The 26,591-nt window shown below is 36.6% G+C and overlaps 1 protein-coding gene across 1 annotated transcript in view; it reads right to left on the reverse strand.

Moving 5' to 3' along the window:
- The window catches only part of SYTL5 (synaptotagmin like 5), a 50,817-nt gene that overhangs the window by 10,939 nt on the left and 13,287 nt on the right, over positions 1-26,591 (reverse strand). The window contains exons 3-13 of the mRNA XM_088144783.1: positions 21,909-22,121; positions 17,624-17,739; positions 15,003-15,138; positions 14,091-14,195; positions 10,332-10,479; positions 9,796-9,925; positions 8,520-8,626; positions 6,384-6,476; positions 3,617-3,795; positions 1,648-1,750; positions 767-928 (exon numbers count right to left, since the gene is read on the reverse strand). Coding sequence (XP_088000909.1) covers positions 767-928; positions 1,648-1,750; positions 3,617-3,795; positions 6,384-6,476; positions 8,520-8,626; positions 9,796-9,925; positions 10,332-10,479; positions 14,091-14,195; positions 15,003-15,138; positions 17,624-17,739; positions 21,909-22,121 — 1,492 coding nt within the window. The remainder of the gene's footprint in view (positions 1-766; positions 929-1,647; positions 1,751-3,616; positions 3,796-6,383; positions 6,477-8,519; positions 8,627-9,795; positions 9,926-10,331; positions 10,480-14,090; positions 14,196-15,002; positions 15,139-17,623; positions 17,740-21,908; positions 22,122-26,591) is intronic.

Here is a 26,591-nt window from a genome sequence, read left to right on the forward strand (position 1 = left end):
CTGAAAGTTAAGAATATTTTTTTCCATTTCTGTGCTACCTTTTAAATCAAAGATGGGCAATATGTAGTCTTCCATCTCCCCTCATCCCCAGACAGCATGAACAATGAGGAGTGATGGGGCAATTTTACTTTCATAATATCTGGAGATCCATCTATTGGTCACCTCTATTTTAAGCAAATGAGTTTGAGGACTTCCACAAAAATAGATGTACTTGTCTTCATGTGTAGATGCTTTGTGTCAACAGTAACAGACTAAAATTTGTATTACAGGAATAATCCATTCCTATTTGGTCTACAGGTGCACCGAAGGTAGAAAGAACAGATTTCACACATTAGATTACAAATGGAATGAGATAAAACTTGCAGTTTGTTGGACAGGAACAAACTAATCTGTCCAAGCGGGAAACACTGGCTTATGTAGTCTGAGAGCTATTTGTGATGCAATCTTTAAGTGGTGGCATGGGACATACAATCCTTACTCAATAGCTTTATTGTTGCAATCATGGCTTTAATTTGTAAACCCAAGGAACACTGTACAGTGTAATTGACCCATCTTTCAGCTAAATTGCCTTCAACTAGTGGATAATTTCTCACAAAGAAAATGAAGTGATTATTTCTGGTTCTCTATTTCTACAGCTTGCTGTTTACAAATAAAATGCTTCCTAATGTAAAGAAAAACTCAAATTGTTGTCAACTCTTTGTTACATGAATTCTAACTCCTTTATACATTTGCATGCCACTTCTCTGAACCAACAGGACATTCTCACCTTGGGCTGAAGCATGAACCATTCATCAGCTTGATTTTCAAAATTCCAGGAATCCAAGGGAATTTCCACTTCTCCAAGAAAGCTGTTATGCCCAAATCTGTCATAATGCCAGACAGAAAGCTGTAGAGTCCGAGTTTCAAGCTGTGTGTGGCTGATGACATACTATTGAGTGATGATAAAAAAGGAGCATATTTTTAAGGAAAATATTTTTAGGATCCAATAAGTGAGAGAACTGGAACTTCTAAGTACATCCAGAAAGGCATTAACAGATAATAAATGATGCAACATTTCCCCCTCCTACTAGGGCAATTCAAATTATAAAGGGGAAATGTATAAAATGTATTTACTCTCCTGAATTTTTTTTTTTTTTTACACAGAGTCTTAAACTATATTCCTTCCATCTCTTCCTTGTATACATATTGATTTTGAACTGACTCCTCATCATTACTCATAATAAAAAAAACAAAGAAAATGAACAGGTGATACTGAATTCTCCAAAAATGAATGGGAGGCATATAAATAAAGTAAGCAAATAAACAAATAAATAAATAAATAAATACATAAATAAATAAGAAAGAGGATGGCCCAGGAAATACAGACCTGTCAGCTTGATGTCTACATTGGGTAAGGTCTTTAAACAGATTATAAAGGAACGTGTCTGTGAGCACTTGGATAGGCATACTACAATTAGCAGGAGCCAGCATGGGTTTGTCGCAAATAAATTGTGCCAAATGACCCTAACCCTAACCCTAACCCTAACCCTAACCCTAACCCTAACCCTAACCAGCCAACTAATAATTTCTCATTTTGGTAATATCACCTAATATAAGAAATGACCATACAGGGAATATTAATATATATGGTGTTGTTCCAGTTCCTACCTTAAGCATTTCATTGAATTCTGGATCAGTGCTATTGCTTTTGATCTTTGTCTTCCGTTTGCTTTGGCGAGACTTGTCTGGCAGAAGATATGCTTTGACATAACTATAGATTAAATAATAAACCATTAATCAATTTTGCTAAATGTTACAATATTGTATGCAAATATGTAGGTGCCCATATACAGAAAATTTTTATTATAGCATGACAGCACCTAAACCAAAGACTTCAGAAAGATTATAGCTTTATTTGCTCTCTTATGTGTTGGAATTTGAGCCTAATTCTTCTTTACATAGTGAACCTAGAGACAGGCTATAGAAATTCAAATCCCAGGTTCATAGGACTGAATATTTTCCCCATGTTAAAAATAATTCCCTGCTTGTAGAAAACTAGTAAGTTGAAGAGAAGGGCTGTATAGCCTAACTTTCTTTGTGATACATCAGATGTTTTGTTTGTTTTATGTAGTAAGAGATATATTTGTGGGGAAATATATATATTTACATGGAGGAACAAACAATAATATGATGCCCCCTCCCCACATGCATTCTGAGCAGCACAGCCAAGTTTGGAGACGAGTGAGAATTATACCTCTTGCTTCTGATTCATCCTGATTCACTCAAATCAGAAACAGGTGTCATCTTTCCCCTCTGTTACCTAGTTCTGTGTGCTAATACCACAAATATGCAGTCAGAAATCCACAGAAACACAGAATTCCATATAAACAATGCAAAGTAGAGGCTGGAGAATTGTTAACCTGCAAGGATTTGATTCACCATAAAATAAGGAACATTAGAGAAGCTCTGCCAGATCCAGCCCGTTCTGTGTCCTATAGTGACTAACTGCATGTAGCTGGGAAGCTCACAATCCTGCACTGGAGGGTGATGATCTGTTTCCACTACTGCTTCTCAGGACCCCAGATTTAAAGCATGCAGTCCATTTTCAGAATGTAGTAAACTGCCATTGTTATGTGTAGCTACTGATAGTTTGAGCCTGTGTGAGCCTGATGGCTGGAACATTAGGCCTTGTGCATCAGCAGAATTCCTGCCTTACTACTCAGCCTTTTATTCCTTATCCCCATTCCTTCCTCACATTTGCCCTCAGGCAAGTACAGGAGGCTTCAATGTGTCTAGGATGACTCTCACTTGTGGTGGAGGATAAGGAATGAAACAAGAACAACACAAAAGATTCCTATGAATTTTTCTTGCATTCTCCAACCCTTAGTGCACTGAGAGAAATCCCAGCCTCTCTCTTCTATTTGCCAGAGGATGAAGTAGAAAGACTGTAATCCTCTTGTTTTCCCCATCCTCCCCTTTCGCCCTTTGCAGGCCAGGAGAAGACTGAAAGATTTGGTTTCTTCCTTAAATTAATTATTTCTTTACAGCTACAATTGCAGAGAAAAACTAGGAAACAAAACAATTGCTTCACTCTGGCTTCTTTTTATTAATTATTATTGTATCACCCTACACATGCCAGAACACCACTGTAGAGAATTATGGTCAGTTGAAAATCAGAACTAAAATCTGCATTTTCTTATTGGAAAGTCTCAAGGATATGAAAAGAGAGGTAAGTATGTGAGCACAAGGCATTTAGTGGTAAACACTGGTTGTTCATTTCAACAACATTATTCTTTTCTCACTGAAGCTATCAGACCGAAAAATATCCAAACTAGTTCACCTTCTCCAGATATCACCAACTGCGTAATAAGCAATTGTGGTTTCTCAAACGTTTCAGCTGCAAGCAGTCAAGGACTGAAAATGATATGGCTTTTACCTCATTTAAAATAAAGCTTCAATAAGATGGGAGAAACTCATGCTGTCTTTCACCTTTTGCAAACTCCAACACAATAGTTTGTGATATTCTACTGTCCTAAACAGTAGGTCTGTGGAACGCATCTGGAGGAGAAGTCAAACAAGCAAACACAACTAGAAAGTTAAATAAGTACAAGCTTAGTAGAAAATGAGATTTGCTTACGGATCTGTTCTTTGTTTCTTTTCATCGGCAATGGCCAAATTCTTGCATTTTTTTACCAGTATGTTAAGGGATCCTATTTTATAGCTGTAGCTAATTTGCAGACAAATTTCACCACTGATGTTCACGTTGCCATAGTCCCCAGTTTCACTGTAAACACTCGTCATACTGTTAATGCTAGTCTGAAAAAGAGAGTGACAAAAAGCCTGTCAAACTGGGTTATATTAATATACTATTATTAAACTAATCAGTCATCTCTATTAGTAAAACGTCTGACTGAAGAGAAATGAATTAGCCATTTTTTATACTGCAGAAGATTCAAATTATGATAATCATGGGGTGATTGATATCCAAATTCAATATCCCATTGAAGAAACACACTCATTTTATTGTTCAAACAGCTCAAAGTGGCTTACCCAGTTCTCACATACTGTACACACACATCTGTAAAATTAAACTCAGAGACTATCCCAAGTTCATCCAGTAAGCTCATGGATAAATTGAGACTTCAGGTCCTAGTTTAATATTCTAATTCCAATCTAATTTAGCTTATGTGTTTGATTTAAAAACTTCCTTAACAGATTGCGGGAACATTGTAGAAATATACTATAATATACCTTGACTTCAGCAAAACATTTGCCCAAGTACCCATGACATGCTGATTAGCAAACTAATTAACTGTGGTCTGGATGGTATGCACAAGAATGAAATATATAGCTGGCCTGAAAATCAGCAATGACCCCTCATCAAATTGGAGGGTGGTATTAAGTGGTACCAGAAAGATCAGTCCTGAGTCCTCTATGTTTCAATATTTTCACAAATTATTTGGATTAAGAGGTGGAGGGAATGCTTATCAGATTTGCAGATGATATAAAATTGGGTGAGATAGCTAGCAGCCTAGAAGAAAGATATTAAAAATAACCCCAATAGATTGGAGAAATGGGCTGAAAATAACATAATAAAAGGTAACGGAGGACATTTTTATGATCTTCATTTAAGAAACAGAAGTCAAATGCAGAGTTATAAGAAAGGGGATATCTAGCTTGCTGATAATCATTGCAAAAAAAATTTTTTTGAACACTAGTTGATTGCAAATGATAGCTGTGTGATAGAGTGGCAAAGAAGGCAAGTGTAATTTTAGCCTGCATCCACAGAAATATAATTTGCAAATTACAGGAAGTAATTGTTGCATTCTATTTCAACAATTTCAGTTCTGGATGTTGCATTTGAATAAGGATTTAGAGAAGCTGGAACTGACCAAGAAAAGGGCAATGAAGGCACTCAGGGGATTAGAAACAAAACCTCATGAAGAGAGATTGAAGGACTAGGTTTGTTTAGCTTTGAGAAAAGATGGCTAAGGGGGGATACAATAGCACACTTCAAACACCTGGAAGGATGTCACACAAAAGAAAGGTCCTGTCATGCCAGAGTGCAGGATACAGAATAATGGACTTAAGTGGCAGGAATGCAGACTTTGGTTGCATAATAAGAGGAAAACAAAGCTTCCAGTTTGATATTATCCAAAAAGTTGGTTGGTTCCTCCTTCACTGAATGTTTTCACAGAAGGGCTAGAAAGCCATCAGTTGGTGATACTTTCATTCAGTGAAAAGGAGGTTGGATTTGATGGCCTAAATGGTCCATTTCAGTCTGTGATTCCATGCTATCCTCCATCCAAATCATCTGAATGGACAGAAAAATTGTTTCTTCTTATAATTTCTATTATGAAACAGCAATTCTCACTTTTAAGAATATGGTGCTGTTATTATCAGCCAGTGACTTAATGGAGCAATTACTATCAATTAACAGACGTTTATTTTTGCTATTTATATACAGTATATGGAAATGAAACAAGAACAAAGATGAGCTCTTGCATGTGTCAGAAAAGTGAGAGAACTTACAGTATCACCATCTGCTTCTGGAACATTTAAGTAGTTCCATTTCCTTTCAGAATTTGAAGGAGAATTCTTTACGAAAGGGGGAGAAGGAAGAGGAAAGAAGAGCATTATGTAGCACCAATAGGTATATAGAAATTCAAGAAACGGTTTGAGAAAGGAAAACAGATAAGAAACCACATGTCTAGACACCAGAAATATAATAACAAATAATTGTATAGAGAAAAGTGATTACTAAATAACTCCCATTTATAGAGATATACAGACAAGAAATTATTTTACTTCTGCAACAATGAATTTAACCTTAGAACGAGCACCCATTTTCCTTTTGCAATATTATAGGAACACTTGGATAAAGACATTTTGTTATCACGAGGCAGATGTCTATCGGCCCACGTACCAGCAATTTGTAGTTAATGTATTTTAATCAACCATTTAAAAACTCCTTTAAAAATACAAAATACTTAAATGCTGTAATTACTATAGCAATTATACTACCTACTAGTTTCCAACTAATAATTTACTTGCCAAATATCAAGTGAAATGATCCACAGTTTGGTGTAGTGGTTAAGGTGCTGGACTAGAAACTGAGAAATTGTTTTAGTCCTTCCTGAGCCATGAACACCAGCTATGTGACTTTGGGCTGGACACTCTCTCTCACCCTCAAAGGGTGATTGTTGTGAGGAAAAGAGGAGGCAGGAGAATTATATACACTGCCTTGAGTCAAAATAAAGACAAAATAATCAATTAGCAGAGGAGCAAAACAGAACAGAATAAAATATATTAAAAGGAACATGGCCCAAGTGTCAACTATCTAATAAGCTGTAGGAAGAAACTGTACAAGAAAGGCATGAATATGTATTTAATGGGGACCTTACTGCGGAAAATCCACTTGCCAAAGTACTCCGTCTTTTCGAAAAGCCAGAGGCTATAATGTCATCCATATCCTCTTCTCTTTCATTCAGGTAGTCCTAATGGAAAAGTAAAGCATATCCACAGTTAAGGAATCAAAGGATATTTTACTAGGAAGGGGGTGAGTGGAGGACTAAACAAGGAACACGTTATCTTCTGCTGATTCTTAAACTAGGAAAACCATTCGCCTTAGCTTCAGTCTCTCACCCTGCCTCACCTTCCTCCTGAAGAACATTTTAGTGACTGAAATAGCTGCATTTTTCATGAAAAGGTTATTGTGAACATATCTGAAAACACATTTCTTCTACTTGACGATAGCAACTGAAATTCTATCTTACAAATTATATTGAAAAAGGTTTCATTACATGCAGTTTTTCAAATGAATTAAGTGTGCATAACATGGCTGATCCTTCCGTAAACCAAGCTGAGGCTCTGCTGAGACTGCAAAGGTAGGAGAGTGAAGGGCGTTGCTGTGCTCTGCCCAAGACCGAAAGCCACCTGCAAGTGCCCTTGTTGGACAGGGAGCATCTGCCAAGGATTGAATTCCCTCTGTATTAAAATGTTGTGTCCTGTCGGGCAGCTGCCACCTGCCACCTGCCACCCTTCAGTCCAAAAGACAAAGCAGCCACTGGGAGCTGCTCCTTAGCTGATATCTCTGGCTGGAGCAAGGACTGAAGCTGTGCTTCGAGAGAAAAAAAGCCGCTCTCTTGGTCACATTCGAGTCTCTGGTCACAGACATCATTGTTTGTTTCATGTGCTCACTCTGTGGTCCCATGATGGGAGGAGGAATGGGGTGTGTGACCGAGGTGGTGGTAATAACTAAGTGGAGGTAGAAAGAAGAAGCTGATCCTTGCTCAGGAATTTCTTCCCCTTCCATAGACAGATGAGAGCAAGTCTTGAAGGCACATTTAGCTAGGGAACTGTAAATTGCTTCAGTTGTGTGATGATCCACAGAGGAAGAAGCAAGAAGGGGAAGATCAGGAACAGAACCCATGTGCAGATTTCACACAGAGGCAAGCTTGCAAAGTAAATGTACTGCTGCCATTGCTCACCCATGGGAAGGCAACTCACTAGTTATTCACATACAGAGTTGCTCTTTTTTTTGCTAGACTTTTAACAAAGACAAACCAAGAAAAAACAAAACAAACAAGCAAGAGGTATCATTTGGCTCTTCACCCCTACCCAGGATATGGCCAGTTATTTAGGACGTTCTCCCATCCATTCCCACTTAGGAAAACAGAAACAGATTAACAGTGGCACGTGAGTGAGCAAATGGAAGGCAAGCTGATGCCTTAATTCCACATTTGAACAAGAATGCATGGTGGGAATGAGGATCATTTACATGATAACCCTACACAGATATACTTTCAATTGTGTTTACTGCCAAATTAAGCTTGAATAGGATTCTGGTTTTAATTGTCCCCAGTCACACTCAGGTCTCTGAAAATTTAATCTTGTGGATACCTTATGTGAACAGTTGGGTAGTAGAGGCCTCTGGTGAATAGTTGGGGATCTTACATGCTAGGGATGGTTATTAAATTAATACTGATTATTTTTAACATTGTAAGAAATCATACCCCTCAAGTATATCCTGTTTATTCTACCTTTCTAACCCAAATGAGGATAGCTACAAATTTACCTTTGCAAGAATCTTGAATAGTAGTTAGACTGAAATGTCATGAATGGCCCAAAGCCATCCAGTTACGAAGAGGATGCCATTTCCTGGTTTATCTTAGGCAGCAGGATAAAGCAGGATGCCACAGTCTGACTCTGCTGAAATCTCCCAATCTTGACTATTGCATCAATCCAAACTATGACTGTATAATTCTAAGTCACTTTTAGTTAATATTCTTCATATGACTAGGTTCCTACATTTAACTACCTAATTAACCGTCTTAGTTTTAAGTTTTCTAATCTTTAATCTATTATACCCACCACATTTTTATTAATTATGTTCATTATATATGTACTCTTGATATAAATTGTGACACATATGAATTACTGGAATTAGTCAAAGCAAATGTTTATTAATCCTGGTAAAATTTAAAAAAGAATCAAAATAGCCCTTTCTAATTTGTAGGTTTTGTATGTTTCTAACTCACCAGATCATGAACCAATGCTCCAGGTACAGATTTGCTTCTTAAGCTTAAAGTATCTTCATTTTCTTCTGAAAAGGATCCACTGAGATCTCGCTCTGATCTACTGCGGTCTGCAAAATATAAGAAAAAGCAATGTACAATGTATTTGCAATCTATGCAAAAGATATGGTAATATCTTTTAACTTCTTTGTGCTTGATGAACTATTTATTTTTCCACAACTATCTGTTCCTTCTCATCAATTTTCTCTTTGTCTGAAACCTACACAGAAGAGAAAATTCTAGAACAAAAAAAAATGGATTACAGGAAGAAACTCACTGCTGATTTCCATTTTTTTCACTCTGGTGGGAAAATCAAACAGGTAGAGGGGAAATGTATTTCATGCAAGCTGAGTCTCTAACAGTCTTGCAATCTATTCTGTTAGTAAGTGAAATGATTACAAAGGTGATATCTTTCATCCAATTGTTCTGCATATAAATGTGTGAAATAAAATTTAGGGAACTAGTGATTGTTCTCACAAAGGCTAAAGTTTGCAGATGTTCATCTTTGCTTTAAGAATAATTATGACAGACACATGAACATTTCTTAATTAAAGGGGAGGAACCACAGTTCTGCAATAAAGCATGCATTTTTATGCAGAAGGTCCCAGTTCAGCCCTATTCATCTTCAGTTATAGAAGAATCAAGTAACATGCCTGAAGAGCCACTGCCAATCAAATAGACCAGTGTTTCTCCACCTTGCATCTTTCAGATGTGAGGACTTCAACTCCCAGAATTCTGTGAGTTGAAGTCCACACATCTGAAAGCTGCCAAGGTTGAGAAACACTGAAATAGACAAAACTGTACCAGGATCCAGATTAGAGTTATAAAAAGTGCAGCCCACCATTATCCTTTGACAGTTTCTGCAACCACCCTAGAGTAGATAAGCTGAAAATATGGTTTCATTTTTTTATTTTTTGCAGGGGAGATTGGAGGAATTTCAAAGAGCACCCATTTCACCCCTGAAGCCACCTCACAAAATCCCATATAAACTCCCTCCCTGTCCCCACCCAGACTGCATCTGCCACATATAGCCTTGAACTGATAGAAGTTCTGCATCTCTGACCTAGATGGACAAATGTTGTCTGACATGGTATAAAGCTAATTCTTAATAATTTTAACAACAACAACAACAAAAATTCCCCAAGAGAAAAAAATGGGAGAAAAAAACAAGTGAAACAATGAAAGGAGAAGTTGATAGCAAATCACACGTACATTAAACTATCAGTCATTGAAAGCTTACCAGATGTTAAAGATGTCCTAGAAATTGCCACAGAAGGTGTTCTAGATCCTTTCCTACGATGCCTTCTTGACAAATCTGCAGGGATACTTTCACTGACAGGCATAACAATGCCGTTTTCTAATTCAGGATCCTGCTCACATAAAACAACATATATTTCATGTTATCACACATAAGAAAACTCTTCAACTTGTAAAAACACTCTAGTAACACTCTGTGAAGCAAACCCACACACACGTTCAAGCCAATAACTCGAACTTTTCTTCATTTCATTGTTTGTTCAAAAATAATTATTACTGAGAATTTGTTTTAACCATGATTTGTTGAACATGTAAGAAATAAGCCAGAATCAGTCTTACACACAAATAAATTAAGACTCTATCAAGCCAATCTCAATCTGCTTGCTCCACCATACTCAAAAGACTCAAAAGACTCAATACTCAGAAGACTGAAGCAAAGCAAGCAAACCAAGATTCTGGAGTTGCCACTTTGAGACAATTATTTCTCAAGCAAATCTCTTTCTGTGCCAGTCAACTTACCCTGCTGTAGTCAACAGTCATGCTGCGTGCACTCAGTGCTGGTGACCTTGGATAGAGTGGAGTGGAAGCATTGCTGTGGCTCACAGCATTTTTCATGTTGCTGGGTATGCCCTCAAGATCATTATTGCCTGAGGAAAAGGTGTTCCCCCTAGGGAAATTGCACTAAATTAGCCTTCTTTGTATAGTTAACACAGCATAAACAAAAAAGGGGAAAGTACATATCAGAAATGATGCTCCATCAATTGTTTCAAATCTTACACAAGTACTTAAGTAGCGTGAGGACATTTTAACCTTGCAACACCTGGATATCAATCCTCATACCATTTAGCTGATCTGCTTGTGTCTATTTTAAGTCAAAGAGAACAAGCCCACTGATATTTGCAATCTAGCATCTGATATATGTTTCAGATTTCAGTATCCAGGGTTTAGCAAAAAATAAAATAAGTTTCTGAAATCATATAATTGTCACTTCTAAAAAGTCTTGGGAGATCTGGGTGATTTTATGGGGGTGCCTTAGTACAATAGTGACCAGGGATTGGGAGAGTTGCAAACCCCATTCTATTTTTCACTTTTTAAAAATAGCTACTCAGTGGGTTCTAATCAGTAATTTTGTCAGGGAATCTTCTAGGATCAGTTGAATATCTACTTTCTAGTTTAGCAAGGAGTTACTGCCTTCAAAAGTTACAAAATACAATTCAGTTCAATTGCTTCCTGGAAGAAGACTGGATATATGTTTACAAAAAAGCTTAATTAAGGAAGATGTTCCATAATATTTATTGGTTTCTTCACTCAGAAAGGTGTTCAACATTCTTTGCTGATTTCTTCTCCCAACATTTTATGTTCATTTTCCCAATAATGTGTCAACTGATATAAATGGATCTAAACTATGGCAATATCTATAATTTCCATTTCCCCCATATGCCTCATTTTGCAGCAGTTTAGCATGTGGGCCACATGGCATAGCATAATTGTCCTGACACTGCTAGTAGAATTGTCCATGGACAGTTGTCGTTCCAAAGACATCTGAAATCTTAGTCATGGTGTTATTCCGCTGCTCCAAATACCTCCATCTGTTTGCCTTTTCCCTGGGAGAAGCAATGTTCTGATCTGCCCAATTTAGTCAAGCAAATGATTCACAACTTGAACTGCCTTACTTAATTACAGGCTACTTGCATGCATTGTCGCATTCATGTTCTCTAGTGAAAAAAGAAAAAAAAATATAAAAAAAGACATGGCTGCTAGTTACCTTGAAGTATGGCCAGTTTGGATTTTTGTGACATTTCAAGTACACAGAACCTTTGTCCACTGTTCTTTTAATCAATAATTAATACAGACCGATATTATGATGTCATTCTACAACTGGATTTCTTAAGCTGATACTTACAAAATGTCATTTTCATTGGACAGGAAATTGGTGTAATAGAAAGACAATTATATCTTTGCTTTATGTTCTTTTATCTTAACTGATATTTTTAGCTAAAATGTCACTTAATTATCTAAACCACCTTTCTCTTCATGGTACAAATAACATTGGGGTTACACTTTTGCTTGGCTATCCTATTCTTTCATATTCTGATTAACTATTATGAACAACATAATAGTTAATGCTGTAATTCTTTGTAACAATGAAAACCTATTAGAGAAATAGCTAAGCAGAAATACAAGCTGGCAGCTCATATTTACCTTTCCCTTACCTGTTTTCTGTCCCGCCTTTGAAAAGTATGTTAGATGGGTAGATAAAGGGAAATGTTTTATTTATTCACCAGTTCCCTCCCTTCCCTGTCCTTCTGCTGCTAGGACTATACTATGAACTATGATACAATATAGATTATATGCAATGGCTATACTCCGCATGTGAAATGGAGCCTGGATAGAGTGGAGTGGAAGCATGACAAGGACAGATTATTTTTTTGTACTAACACCTTACATACTACTGAAATCTACTCTGTAGAGTAGAGAGATGGAAATCTCTAGAATGGCCCTGGAGTGCATGCAAGGATAGAGGGGTTTCCTGTTAAATGACTGGAAACCTGCTTATGTATTATTAGATCTAGCTCACCAGAAGGCTGGTTATATGAACAGAAAACTCTTCTAATTTTCTGCTCTACATCATGCATGCTTTACCTCCATGTATGCCAGGCACCTAAACCATTCTGCAAAGTTCCTGAGCAACAAGATTAAATTTGGAGATGGAGGAAGGTGGCAACCTACAGGGTAAAGGAAAGAAGCCCCCATACATGACTGCAATAATAGTTCATGACTGTGCCATCCTGAAATCTGGCTATCCCAAGTTTAGGTCATTAGTGCCATACTTCAAGGTAACTAGCAGCCATGTCTTTTTTTATATATTTTTTTCTCTTTTTTCACTAGAGAACATGAATGCGACAATGCATGCAAGTAGCCTGTAATTAATCTGGTACTTCCTATGGCCGTGACAGAATCTGCATACTAATTGCATTTGCCATATAAAATGTTAACCATTAGCTGTTAGTGCAGCTGACTCACTCCTGGGACTAGGAAAGGTGGAATCTTTCTCATTCTGCAATTGAGAAAGAAAAATGTGGGTGTGTAGGAAATGAGTATCAGAGAATTTGAAGCGTATTTTCTACAATGGTTGATCACCTCACTGGTTTCAATATCTCAAATGAGCAGTATAGTGCTAAAGAAATTACAAAACATGATGTAACATTTAGAGGCCTGGCTGAAATTGAAAAATATATAACACAAAATTCAAAACATTTGTTGAGCCTTGTAGATAAGTTGCTTCTGAAATACAATTCAAAGACTGAAAAGACAAAGACTGTATCTTAAACAGAATTTAAACAGAATAATTGACTTTCAACAATGGGAATATCAATGGAAGAAAAATATTTAATATAAAGTGAATATTACACTTAGAGAAAACTAGTACAAGATTTTACTGATAATATTATTCCAGTACTGATTGCTAAAATAGTTATTTCATTCTATAAAATGGTTCAAATTGCAATAATCAGATCAATCTTTTTCCATATTAGGTTGCAATTCTGCAAAGCAGCATTTTGAACAAAGAAACAATAATTCTGTTATGAAACACATTCTAGAGGTTGAATTCTCTTAAATTAAATATTACCAAATCTTATATACCCACAAACTGGGTTTATATATAGTTACAGTTGCTTCTCTCTCTGTTTCTCAGTGGAAATTATGTATAATCCATTCTACAGAAGAATGGAAATTAAGTTGTAGAAATCAAACATAACCTTGTATTTGAAAAACAAATCTGATGCAGAATTCAGTTCATCATAGAAACCATCCTTGGATTATAATTCAACATATGACTTTGTAATTTATGTGGTTTGGGTTTCTCGTAACATAAGATTTCAACATTTAGGTTTCTCTATGACTTGCTAAATAAGGATAGAATTTTTAGATTAGAGAGAAATTATTATTTATATTATAGTCCCTCATCCTGATTTATAATTTATGATACACTTTTTTATCATCATAATTATTGAATATTATATTGATTTTAACAACTAGTTGAAGTCTTAAACTGGCATAGGATACTTTGCTTTGTAGAACCAAACTAATGTTACTTTGAAATTTTTATTTACTTTTATTTATAAGCACAGTAAACTTCTGCCTAGTTACTTCTGGATTTTCCTACTTTTCTTCCCTCTTGATTACAGTATGTTTTTAATTTTTTTAACAAAAGTTTACAATATTTGCATCATTTTAAACAGCAAATGAAACATTAATATTACTCTTTTATCTTACCGATTGGCACTGTGATCACTCTGGACATCAGTGTCTGCGCTAATGCTTTTTCCATCTTCTGCTTTCACATTTACAACTTCTTTAGTAACTGCCTTAAGAACCTTTCTGTTGAATACAGATGTAAATATGAACAGTATGGTGTTAAAGCAAAATACAGTACTATTATATACATATTTCTTTGCTTGCTATTAAGACATTCATAAATACTGATCTATACACTTTTGCAGCCTTCCTCAATCTGATGTCCTCCAAAAGGATAAGATTAAAATTCCCAGTAAATTTCTGATCAGCACTATGTTGGAGATTATATCACACTATATTTTGGATAAACATTTACTATTAGATAGTATATATGCTTTAATAAAACTCTTAAAATAATACTGTATGAAAGATCATAAGTGCACAAAAGATCTCAGAATCCTTTTTTTTACAGCCTATTTAAGTATAACTCTGCTGTGACGGTTAATTTTCCTGCTGCCTATGATTTCAAGGTTTAACTGCACCTATCTCAGTATGAGTAAGTCCACTATTACCAACATGGAAGAATAAGATAATAATTTTTCCAAAGAGTCAACCAAAACTTGTACTGCATATCAGCCAATTGGAAAAAAACAGTTTGTCTGTAAGCTGAACAATTTATATGAGGAAACTGTAGATGAGAAAAAGCTAGCATTCATATTGCTGAAATCCCTTTTTAAGTAAAATTTGACTTTCAGTCATGTTCTTATAAATATTAGAAAGTAAAGTGAAAATGACTATAAATCTTTTATCGGAAAATGTTTTAATGATTATAACTGAACAATACTTAAGATTAACTATAAGGAATGTTTATTTATAATAAAAAAAACTTCACTTTTTGTTTTGGAAATATAGGAACATTTTACCATTACATTTTATGAAAGGATACTTTACCCTATTTTCCTAGGCCCAGTGAGAACTAATTTTGTCCCACTTGTAAATGAAGCTAACATATCTTGTTTTGATGTATCCTCTAAGCTTTTTGGAGAATGATCTTTGGATCTGCCTTCTAAGAGTTCAGAGGAAGAATCTTAAAATGAAAGAAATACATTATCTCAATAAATTTCCTACATGCTGAAGAAAAGTTCTAAACCCATTACTCCACATCACTGGATCAAGCTGGGACCTCTGCAAGCAAAAGCATTCACTGTCTGATAACTTTTTGTTTAACTCACCAGTCACTACTGCACTGACTGAGATAGGTATATACTGTACATGTTTCAGTTTTTCATATAATACCCTGAACAACTAACATCAAATTTAAAAAAAGGTGGCAAAGGTGGGGAATAAATGCAAGAAAAGAGAGCTTTAGACCCCCATAAAATCATTTTACATATGTCTGGCAATAGAAGCTCAGATAGAGGCAGACCCAAGAAACTGAAGATGGTAGGCAGTATTATGTAATAGGATATGCTTTTCCTAATATTAATCCCAAGCCATTTAAGCGTTAAACATTATTAACAAGTATTTTGTGCTAGACTCAAAAATGTATCAGAAGTCAAAGAAGTCAAGGTTTCTTCACATAGCATAGAGAAGAATATAATCATTGATAAATATCTATTTCTTTGTAGCAATAGCTCTGCATGATTGTTCTAATGCAGCTTTACTTACCCTGATACCTTCCAGATATATTAGGGCTACACCTCCCAGGATTCCCAGCCAACAAGACAGTTGGGAATTGTAGTCCCAACACTTCTTGAAGGCATCAGATTGGGTAAGGGTACTGCAGTTTGTATAAGAAACTAATTGAACAGATAGCCTTATAAAGCATACTGCCTTTGGTGCCATCTTCCCTGGGTAAATGACACCAAAGTGTCTTCCCATGTAAGAGGACAGAAAGTTACCTTATTCTGTATTAGGCCTGACTGATACAGTTCTTTGACTGGCAAGAGTTTTCCAAGATGTCATGAAAATGTCTCTCCAGGTCTGCATGTACAATGTTATATAGTACTTGGCATGAAGCTTTACTAACAAGCTGTGTCCTACATTCAGGTACATATATTATATACAATACAGTAGCTAGTGCACATATTATATATGTATGTGTATGTGCATGTGTATATACAGTATAAAGTATATATATTACAGTAGATAGTGCTGGCTCTGTTTGGAAGCCTTTCTGAATAGTTATCAAGCCATTCCTATAACATAGGAGGAAACTATATATTATGAGACATCAGAACAAAATCAAAAGTCAGTAGGGATTTTTTAATTGCATGAGAGTCTGTATTCTACATTTTATTATTTTTTAAATTATGCTTGGTCTGCAATATCTGCTTCTTAAGTGACTTTTCAAAATTGTTTTTATGATTGTTCTTGATTTATATTCTTGTTCTTCTTTTATTTGATTCTGTGTTTAACTAATTGAGCAATCTATTTGGAAGAAGGCAGGGCATCAATAATAATAATAATAATAATAATAATAATAATAATAATAACAACAACAACAACAACAACAACAGCAACAACACAACCTGAATTATTTGCATTAATTATCAAGTAAATAAAATTAAATGGTAATTTTTAAAGGGAAAAGCCTTATCAATACATACATATTGTTGAAATGTTATACACTGCAAGATAGCTCTGTTTTCTCTATTAAGCTGAACCTAAACTACAAGCAAAACTTCAAAAACTGAAGAAGAAAACTATATTAATAAAATAAAATTGAGAAGGTGTTCATTAAGTGTTTGGCAGAGTGATTTCTAGGCGTAATGATATATTTCAGGATTATCCAGCACAAGAGACTTCTGCACAATGACAGCTCTCCTGAAATGTACTACATTATACCCAGGCTACATTGAAAGAGCTGTACTGAACTGCAGTTGAAACATTTATTAGTCATGATGTTTTTCTTAATCAGAATACAGGTTGAGCTGGGAGCTTTACTCTTTGCTACAAAAAGGGATATACAGGTTTGACAGTTTGAATTTGTTCCACTGTCAAGCTGTTCATGCTGCTGGGAAGGTTTTTTCAAGATTAATTTAAATTTCACGTTTAAATTGAGAGGGCTGTATCTGGTCTTTGGCCTATGTGTTCGGGGCAATATTCTCTGCTATGCAAAGGGATGCCAGAAGGTAAGAAGAGAAACCAAAAATTAGAACTCCCAAATGGTGGTCTAGGATTTATTCCATATGGTTTTAAATGGCTTGTTCATAAATGTGATGGAGTTAAATACAAATAATTTTCAAATGACTGGAACAGCAGCTAACGCTAAACAATGATCTGAACGCACTGGATAAAAGACTAGCATTCATTACAAGAGTATATTGTACTGATAATATACTCAGGACACACTAGTTTAACTATGTTGCAATAATGCAAATGATAATTAAGAAACTAGCAATACTTTAAATCAGTTTGGGGTACTGGTGATCCTCCAAAGTTGCTCAGCTACAACTCCTCATATACAACTTCCCACTGGCCATGCAAACTGGAGCTGCTGGGAGATGTAGTTCAGCAATGCTCCCATGTATCTACTTGGGAATAAGATACTTTCCTTTTCTGAGTTTTACCTGGGGCTTTGCGAAGAATAGACTGCCGAACAATATCAGTTCCAAGGAGCTTGGACAGCTTGAAGCGTTTTGCTCTCTCTTCAAAGAACCATTCGCCTGTTACTACTCTAAGCTGCCTGCATTTGAAAAAAATGTAAACAGTGAAAAGTCATCCAACCAATGGCATTAATCCTCTGGTCACCTCATCCATCCAAGACATTTGTGAGCATTGCTTTAGAAATTACTAACAGAAGAAAACAAAACAAACCCCATACCTATTATGTAATATAAGAGAATGAACTGGAAACAATGCACCACCACAATTTTTACCATTATTTACAGTAAGCTACAATAAAGTGCAGTTTAAGAGGTAATTAATACATTATATGCAAATATATGTATTTAAAACTTAGAGGAAATAAGGGAAAGGATGAAAGTTTAACACTTCAGTTTCTGTGTTCTAAATAGTATTTTATCCAATGACTCCCCTCTGCTAGGCTTCCAAAAAATTAGGTACCTTAACATTTGTAGCAGAGAGTTAAACACAAATATAAGAAGAGTTTAGTTCTATATCTGTAACCCAACAGCCTGATCCTCATGCCAAGCAAAGGTTCACTGGTATGTTTCAGATACAAGGGCAGTCACCAGCATCAACAGGCTTGGCAGAATCCCTCAGATGTACATTGGCCCCTCATTTCTTGCCTGAATTATGCAGGCCCCTGGTGACAATACCAGTTTTAGGTTTTAGGGATTCTTAGAAAGATATGGTTTCCTCTGAATTGGCCTGGTTTTACCTCACTTCTGTGTATATAGTCCTTTGCTTATTTTTTCTACCCCGAGGAAGTGTATGGGACAAGTTAGGAATATTCCTTCATCTTCTCACTTGAGCCACAGCTTGCCTTTTTGGAAAACAGGGCAGCAGGATAAATAGCAAGAGGCAGCAGCAACAGGGCCAAGAGACTGTGCCCACTGATGCCCAGGTTCCGGGTGAGCCCTGCCAGGCAGCAATTCCTTTCTATGGACTTTACTTATCAAAACAAGCATCTTAGTGTCAAAGGGATCTATTAGAGGGCTAAAAGAAATCAGAGGTTCATAAACCCAAAGTTTCAAGCAATAAAGTCTTGGGGTCATGAATATAAACAAACTGAGGTTTCACATGGGTTATTTAAGCTAATTTGATCTAAAGATGAAATCGTTAATCAAATTTGTGAATGCAAGGGGTCCAGCCAGTTTGAAAAAAATTGTCAAGCAATTCCATTAAAATTAAACTGTTGCACTCAGGGTTCTTGTAAAGCTTGTTGTACGCTGTTATTAAAATATTCTCTGGAATATTCTGCCCCGGAGATGAGACTGGCCCCCTCACTCCTGGCCTTCCAGAGGGCTTTGAAGACCTGGTTCTGCCCCTTGGCCTGGGGTAGGGAAGGAATACTTCAAGCGTAGGGATGGCTGGCCCCATAGAGGCCTGCTGTCTTCAGCTCCAGATCCTTCATCTTCTTGGACTCTCTTCCTCTTTTTAAATAACGTTTTTAAATTAATTTTTTTTGTTTTATGTATTTATATGTATTTATGGTTTTAATGTTTTGTGTGAACTGCCCAGAGTCCCCCATTGGGGGGAGTGGGGGGGAGGAAATGTAATAAATAAATAAATAAATAAATGGATTCTTATAAAGCTAGACATTAGTCTCTGAGTAGACGTGGGCAGTTTTTTTCCTGTTGATTGCTGCAAGTCAGCTCCTGAGTGGGAGGCATATTTTTTCTTTTAATTCCTTCCTTCCTTCCTTCCTTCCCTCCCTCCCTCCCTCCCTCCCACCAGGCTCTAAGAGAATCTGATCACTTGCAGTGGGCTTTTAGAATTAGGCCAAGAACCACATATGACCTGAGGAAATAAAAAGCAGTGGGCTGTGGCCAGAGCCATCATCTTGACTTTATAAATCTCCTATAGATGACTGCCCTAGAATCATAAATTGGCTACTCCTGATTTAAGAAGGATCCCAACAAAACACTATGGCAGAGAGATTAATATTTGTGTCTGTAGCTACTATAAAATATGTAATAAATGGTTGCCTCCTGAATCATAATTGATCCCTCCAAACTGCTGCCTACTTAAATGTACCTCGCATTTTTATTGAACAAGGCAACTCTCTGCTATAATTAGGTTTATCTACTAAGTAAAGAGAGGCATGTGAAAAGTCAGAGTTTTAATTTGTTTGCAGACAAAATAAAAATGAAACCTTAAACTGTTTATTTGTAACAATAAATAAGGCAGGCTTAAATAAAGATCTTAATCTAGAAACCTCTTATAGCTGTAGGATAAAAATAACTAGAATCTCAGTGTAATACTCAAACTTTGCTGTTACTTTCCCTTATCCTGCTATAGCTTAGGCAGATACTAGATGGAGGCAGTTTTGTGGGACTAAGCTGGCATTTTAGGATCATGCAAAACGTCTGAAAGGGGCACTTCACCAAGTGTGTTAGTTACTGAAACAGCCCTGCTCAAAACATTGAAGCAGCCGCTTTGGAAAACATCCTGATTCTCTCGGAACCACCATGTGCATGTATGCATATACACCTGCAAAGGGAACAATCTTTGAGGAAGCCACAAGAGCCCTTCTGAGGACGCAGATCCTTTCATACTTCAAAGACAGATGCCTCGTTTCATACTTTGCATAGCTGAACTGGGTCTGCCCCAACTGTGCACAAAACAGGGAGTAGGGCGAATGCAGTTTATTTTGATTCGGTCTTCCCATATCATCAAGTAACTGGGTGAAAATCAGCTTGTTAGGACAGACCGCGTCAATATGCTGACCACAGCAGAAGTGTTTTACCATACACAGTTCATCTGCACCCCCTCTTTACTCTTTAATCAGATTTTAAGATCATTGATCTCCTAAAATCTGAATAGGATGCGGTAGAAGGATGTCAAAATTGTCCATTAAGGAACTTGAAACTGCCTGAATAAAAGGATTAGCCGTGGTGAATAATTAGCCCAAAACATAGCTTGAATGCTCATTATTACCAGTTTTCTCTTGCACCGCACCCTTGCAGGGTAGCTATACATGTGCTTCAAAACACATATACTCAGTTTCTATAGCTAAAGATCTCTCTGATCTGAGCAAATACGAGGGGATACCCTAAAATGTGCTGTGCTACCTTCTGCATCATTCTGGGTTTCTGTTGCTAGGAACACACGAGCAATTAAAGATTTCAGTGAAGACACTGAAAACAACTAAGCAATGCGTGCGAGATACTTCAAGAATGACGATTTTAGTACCAGCAACTTTAATTGCCCTGACATAATTTTCTTAACTGCAGCCATATTTAAATAATTGAAATATGTCTTGCAATTACCATACAGTACATTATAAACTTGGAAGCAGTCATTCATTTATAAGATTTATATGTAATATCTTGAGGTAGAACAGATAACACTCCCTCCTCCAATTTTAATATAACTTCTTTGTAGGGTATGCTTGACTGAGAGATGCCATTGGCCTTAAGTCACCCAATGAGCTTCCACAGCTGAGTGTGAATTTGTCTTTTCCCATCTAATCCCCTTGAAGTAAGAAAGCTTTATATGAAGGTGAGGACTTACTAACATGTCTTTTGCATGTACGATACAAGTGATACTTGATCTTTGATAACATGCTATACTATTTGTTTTGTCACTCTCTTCATGTTCTGTTAAAAGATGTGTAGAAATGTTTCAACTGTTTTATATTTAAATACCCAATAACACTGGATGGTAAGTTACATTAGAACATAATTTTATTGCTGCACAATTTAAGGAGCTTTTTATTCTGGAGATCTGCTTCATCAACCATTCACATGTCTTATCCAAATACAGTAAGAGAGCAAAACATGCTTTGCATTTTCTTTGACCTTTTTCCTGGTGCTGAGAGCCATTGTGCTATTTTACAAGATACTCTTTCAGATCACCAAATGTGCTCCGTATTACCACTGTGGCCTATAAGAAGTTCTGAGTAATCACACCCACAACGATTCTGGAGTCCTCAAGGCAAGGCAATGTTTATTAGCAACGCACTGGACATCTTTCACTTCAGTGCCCTGCTAACAGGAGAAGGCTGACCTCAGAAGAATGTCTTGGTTCAACCTCAGTAGAAAATATGAATGCAAATGTTGATCAGTATTCCATTTTATGAATGTCAAAACTCAGCCTCTTTGGCACAAACTGAGCCCCAACTGTCTTTACTCTACCTCTTATCCCTAACCTATTATTGATATTCATATTTTCTGAAAAATATAAGAGATCAGGAAAATGAATCTGCTATTAGGAAACAAGACTTACGCAATTTTATCACACACTGTGCACTTCCAACTGCCATCAATTCCTATAACGTGACATTTGTGACAAACTCTCAGGTCACATATTTGGCAATGGTCTCCTCTGTCAAAAATTAAGCCCAATTTTTTCTGACAGCGAGCGCAGACCCTGCTGCTATCTTGTTGGTGATGCCGTCCACCTTTACGTTTCACTTCTAATAACTCATTCTTCAGTTTTCTAGAAAAGAAAAAAAAATTCAGAAGGTTCACAAAAACAGCTTGAAATATTTGAATTAGTTGGTTCATTAATAGTCAAGGGGTTTATGCAAGACGCTATTTGAGAACAGCATCAAAAACTGATGTGTATCTATTAATGAGGCATCCCAGTATTTTTCAGAATTGTAATATTATGGAATATTAAATAAGCCAGATAAGATATATGAAATGTCTGACTGCATTTTGTATACAATCACCTTTTCCCACCTTAAAACTGCAGTGCAAAGAGGGTGGGGATAATACAATGAGGATCATCTTGGTTTAAAATATTTTTAAGACTTTGCTCCCAGGCCGGACACAAACTTCATAGGGCGATTTTGTATAGAACTGCCTTGCAAAAGAAAGGAAAGGTTAATCCCTCCCCAACATAGGATCCATCTAGCTTGCAGGTTTTGACTGGCCAAAGGTCACCCAGCTGACTGTGTGCCTAAGGCGGGAGAAGAACTCCCGGTCTCCCAGTCTCTAGCCTGGGGCCTTAACCACTACACCAGAGTGGCTCTTTCAAGTAACATAGGCTGTCCACATGAAGGGGTAGGTCATGATTGATGACAATTTCAATCAAGGTTGTTTGTTCTATCATGGTAGTATAAAATATTTTATGCATTATAAAACAGGCTGTTCTCAAAAGTAATGATGGGCAGAGGGATGAAGCAAATGGATTATTCTAGGATGTGAAATCATATTAACATGGCTGGGACATGTATCATAATTTGATTGCCTTACACCGAGAGACAAAGCTTTGTTCAATTTGGGTCAATAATCCAAGTGTGATACATTAAAGTTTCACCGCATTAGGTAGAGCTCCCTCCTGGATCCCACAATACAGTTTCAAGCCCAACAGCCTGCTATTCTGCCTCCACAAGGAGCTCCTGCAGAGAGGCAGTTGTGAGAGTACACAGCAATTTCTGGCTCACAAAGCTTGTACGGCGTGACATGCATTTTCCCCAGAGACTAAATATTTCAGAAGATCAAACCCATTATCAGCTACACAAACGCATGGTACTTGCTGCAAAAAAGATAAGCAAACCTTCAGAAGCATAACGATAAAATACCTGTTCTGCTGTTCTCTGCACCATCCCTTCCAAGTCAATACTGCCTTACAATTATTTTCATTCTATCAGATGTGGCTGTGACATACTTAGCTTGACACTAGCTCTTTGTCCTCTAGCATTTGTGCTGCCACTGAGAATGCACCCTGAGTCACACATACATCAATATTTTAAGGGCCTATTCAGTTGATAAATAGAACATTAATATTGCATTAGTCCAGGAACAAGACATTGTTTTAATATTATTTTCACTAGCTAGTAGCCAGCAACTTCCATAACAAACCACAAGGGCACCAAAATGATGGTACATGGGATAACTTCATCATGCAAATACCTCCATTACATTATTGTATCCCAACTTTTGACATAGGTTGTGGCATTTGCATGATAACTTTAATATGCAAATGTTATTTGTCCCCACTCCCAGCCCCATGCAGATACCACGCTAAGGGGCAGAGCAGTGACATTGTGCAAGTGAGTCTGGATAATCTGGGGCAAATGCAGGTTTTCAAACCTATAAAATGTGGTTTTAAGCAGTGGCCAATGGTCAATACATTTTTGCTGTGTTCCAATACAACATAAGTCAGAAGCAAATAGCAAACTGGGAATCTCAAATAAAATAAATGTGATCCCTAGTCTCTCATGCCCCTTTTGCTGCAAGTATATGTAAACTGGATGCAGTGGAAGATTAGAGTTTGATAAAATGAAGATCTCAGGAAGAACTTTGGTTTACCAAAGTAAAGTCTGAATTAACCCATTAACATACCAGAGAAATAGCGGTCACAATTTTAAGTCAGCCAACATCCTGACTGAATCTGGAACAGGTTCTGGTACTCCCAAGGAGAGCTATACATCATACAGTATAGCTATACAGTATTATCTATACTGTAGATAATACTGGGCTATATGGATTACTGGCCATTAATCCACATAGCTCAGTATTATCTACAGTGACCACCAGCAGCTCTCTGAGATTGCAGACAAGACTCTTCCACAGGCCAATATGGAGATGTCAGAGACTGCAGTTGGACTTTTAATATGCAAAACACAGATGCTACTACTTAGCAATGATTATGCCCTGAATCAAATTACTTGATTAACTGGTGTTACTAGTCTGGAGCTGCTGCTCAAAAACTCTGCTAAAATATGCTTCCCCTTATATTCTTCATAATGCGGCATAATTTATTAACTGGAAGATAGGCAGCTTTTCAGTTCTGTGATTCTGCAAAAATATAACTTTCTCTATCAAACTGGAATACAACCAGTGGAAGTCTAGCACTAGTAATGTCCAGAAATAGACTAAAATGGCCTGAAAATATCCAAATGCAACTATTTTTTTTTAAGTTAGATAGGTATGACCTTGGGCAGAATATGCATAAAAAGAACTCTCCAATAATCCCAGGAATTGAAGAAAGGAAGAATAGGAGCATAACCAAACAACTGAGATGTACCTTACTGCTGCCTTAGTTCATTATAATTTCTGGCAGCTGTGTTTTGCATCTCCCTACGGTATCTTCAAAACTGAATCATTTGATGATTGTGACAATGTGCTCTGATTTCAGAATTGAAGCAATTAAGTGTTTCTGGAGAACATGCAATGGAGGAAGCAAAGGAATAATCTGAACTTCATTTACTATCAACCCACTTTCTAAATAACCACTGCCTCTTGTTTAACAATGCCAAAATAATAATAATAATAATAATAATAATAATAATTTTCTGCATCAGCAGGATAAACTCAATAGCAACACATGGAGAATAAGAACAACTTTTGCCAACAAGTTTAACTGTTTGAATTTTAAAAGATAAAAATCTAAGTACATAGATAAATCTTCAAGATACCTAGTTAATATCTAGCACCTTGCCTTCTTTTCTTTGAAATCAATGAGTCTAATGCTTAAGGGAGAGACAATAATATTTTTATCGATTTGAGCAACTATGTGAACTTCAGTATAAAATTGCTCTATGAAAGACAACTTTAATTCAGATATTATGAAGAAGGTACAGATGATGCAATAATGCATTTTACAGCTGTATTAATCCCATTAATAAATCTGGAATGATTACAGCGTCAATATACATAACCATTCCCAAGAAAGACATTAGCCTATATACTATGTCCTTCAATATGTGTACATTATCAGAGGCTAGGAATATAACTAATCATCTTTGTACATTATAATGTATTCAGTGTGCATATGGTAGTATCTTGTTAGAACTGTCTCAACCAACTATAAACATAGAGGATGTCAAATCAATGAGTTAATTCAGCAGTTCCAACCAGATGCCCTCAAAATGCTACAACTCCCAGAATATCAATCCAACAGTTGCAGGCCAGTTGGGAAATATGAAAATTGTAGCCCCAATTCTTCTGGAGACATGAGATTGAAGAAAACTAAGTCAAACTAAAGATTATTTTATTTTGTTTTTTTCATTGTTAAGTAAAGCCCAAGATCCTTTGCTTAAAGAGTGATAGACTGATTTCACCAATTACTAAAAAGTGCTGCTGGAATCTACACTATAGAGTTAATGTCATGAAACATTTGACTCTTCAGAAGAACACATTACTTGTAGAGATTTTTACCGGTATGGGATACTCTGATAAGACTACAGCAAAGTAAAACTTTGGGGCCAATCAAAAGTCTGATATGAAGTATTGCTCTATAGTTGAACTAATCCTCAGCTCCTACTCCTCCCCTCCCCTCCTGCCAGCCATTCTGTCTGCATTTGTGAGTAATGGGATATATTTATTACATAACAAAATACAATACAAAACAAAAACCACAACAATTATAATTAGTTCAATAAAATTAGTTCAGAACCCAGTAAACATAAATTGACACTAAAACAAACCACACAACAGCAATATATTGAAAATAGAGCCCTAGGAGAAGACATGTATAATAATTTAAAACCGGTATTAACCTGGAACTGTCAGTTAAATAAAAGTGGGACAGAACAACCAGACCCTACACTAAGCTACCCATCAAATAAAAAAATCTTTAAACATCATTGAAAGGCTGTCAGATTTCCACAGGAAAGAAGGGAGCTGATTGTGGAGTCATGGGGCAAGTTCACCAAAGGCACAGAACCTAGGAATTACAACTCTGGAGCAAGGAACCAAAAGAAGGTCCTGCTCACTGGAATGTAGAAGACAAACAGGACTGCAGGAATAAATAATGCAGACAATATGGAGTTTGTGACTGGAGGATCTAAGCACAAGTAACTGCAGTTTAATTTGGGCTCTGGCTCAAACAGCAAGCCAGTGAACAGCCCTATGCTGTACTAAGACATGAAGATCCAGAACAGCCCATCTGGCACTGATCAGGGGATGGACAGAGAGGAATCAGAGAAATCTGCCAGGAGACTATTGCAATATCATT

This window comes from Python bivittatus, unplaced genomic scaffold (assembly GCF_059951505.1).
Source record: "Python bivittatus isolate LINGU-HERP-01145 unplaced genomic scaffold, Pbiv_v1 ctg000350_np1212, whole genome shotgun sequence".
Taxonomy (NCBI): Eukaryota; Metazoa; Chordata; class Lepidosauria; order Squamata; family Pythonidae; genus Python; species Python bivittatus.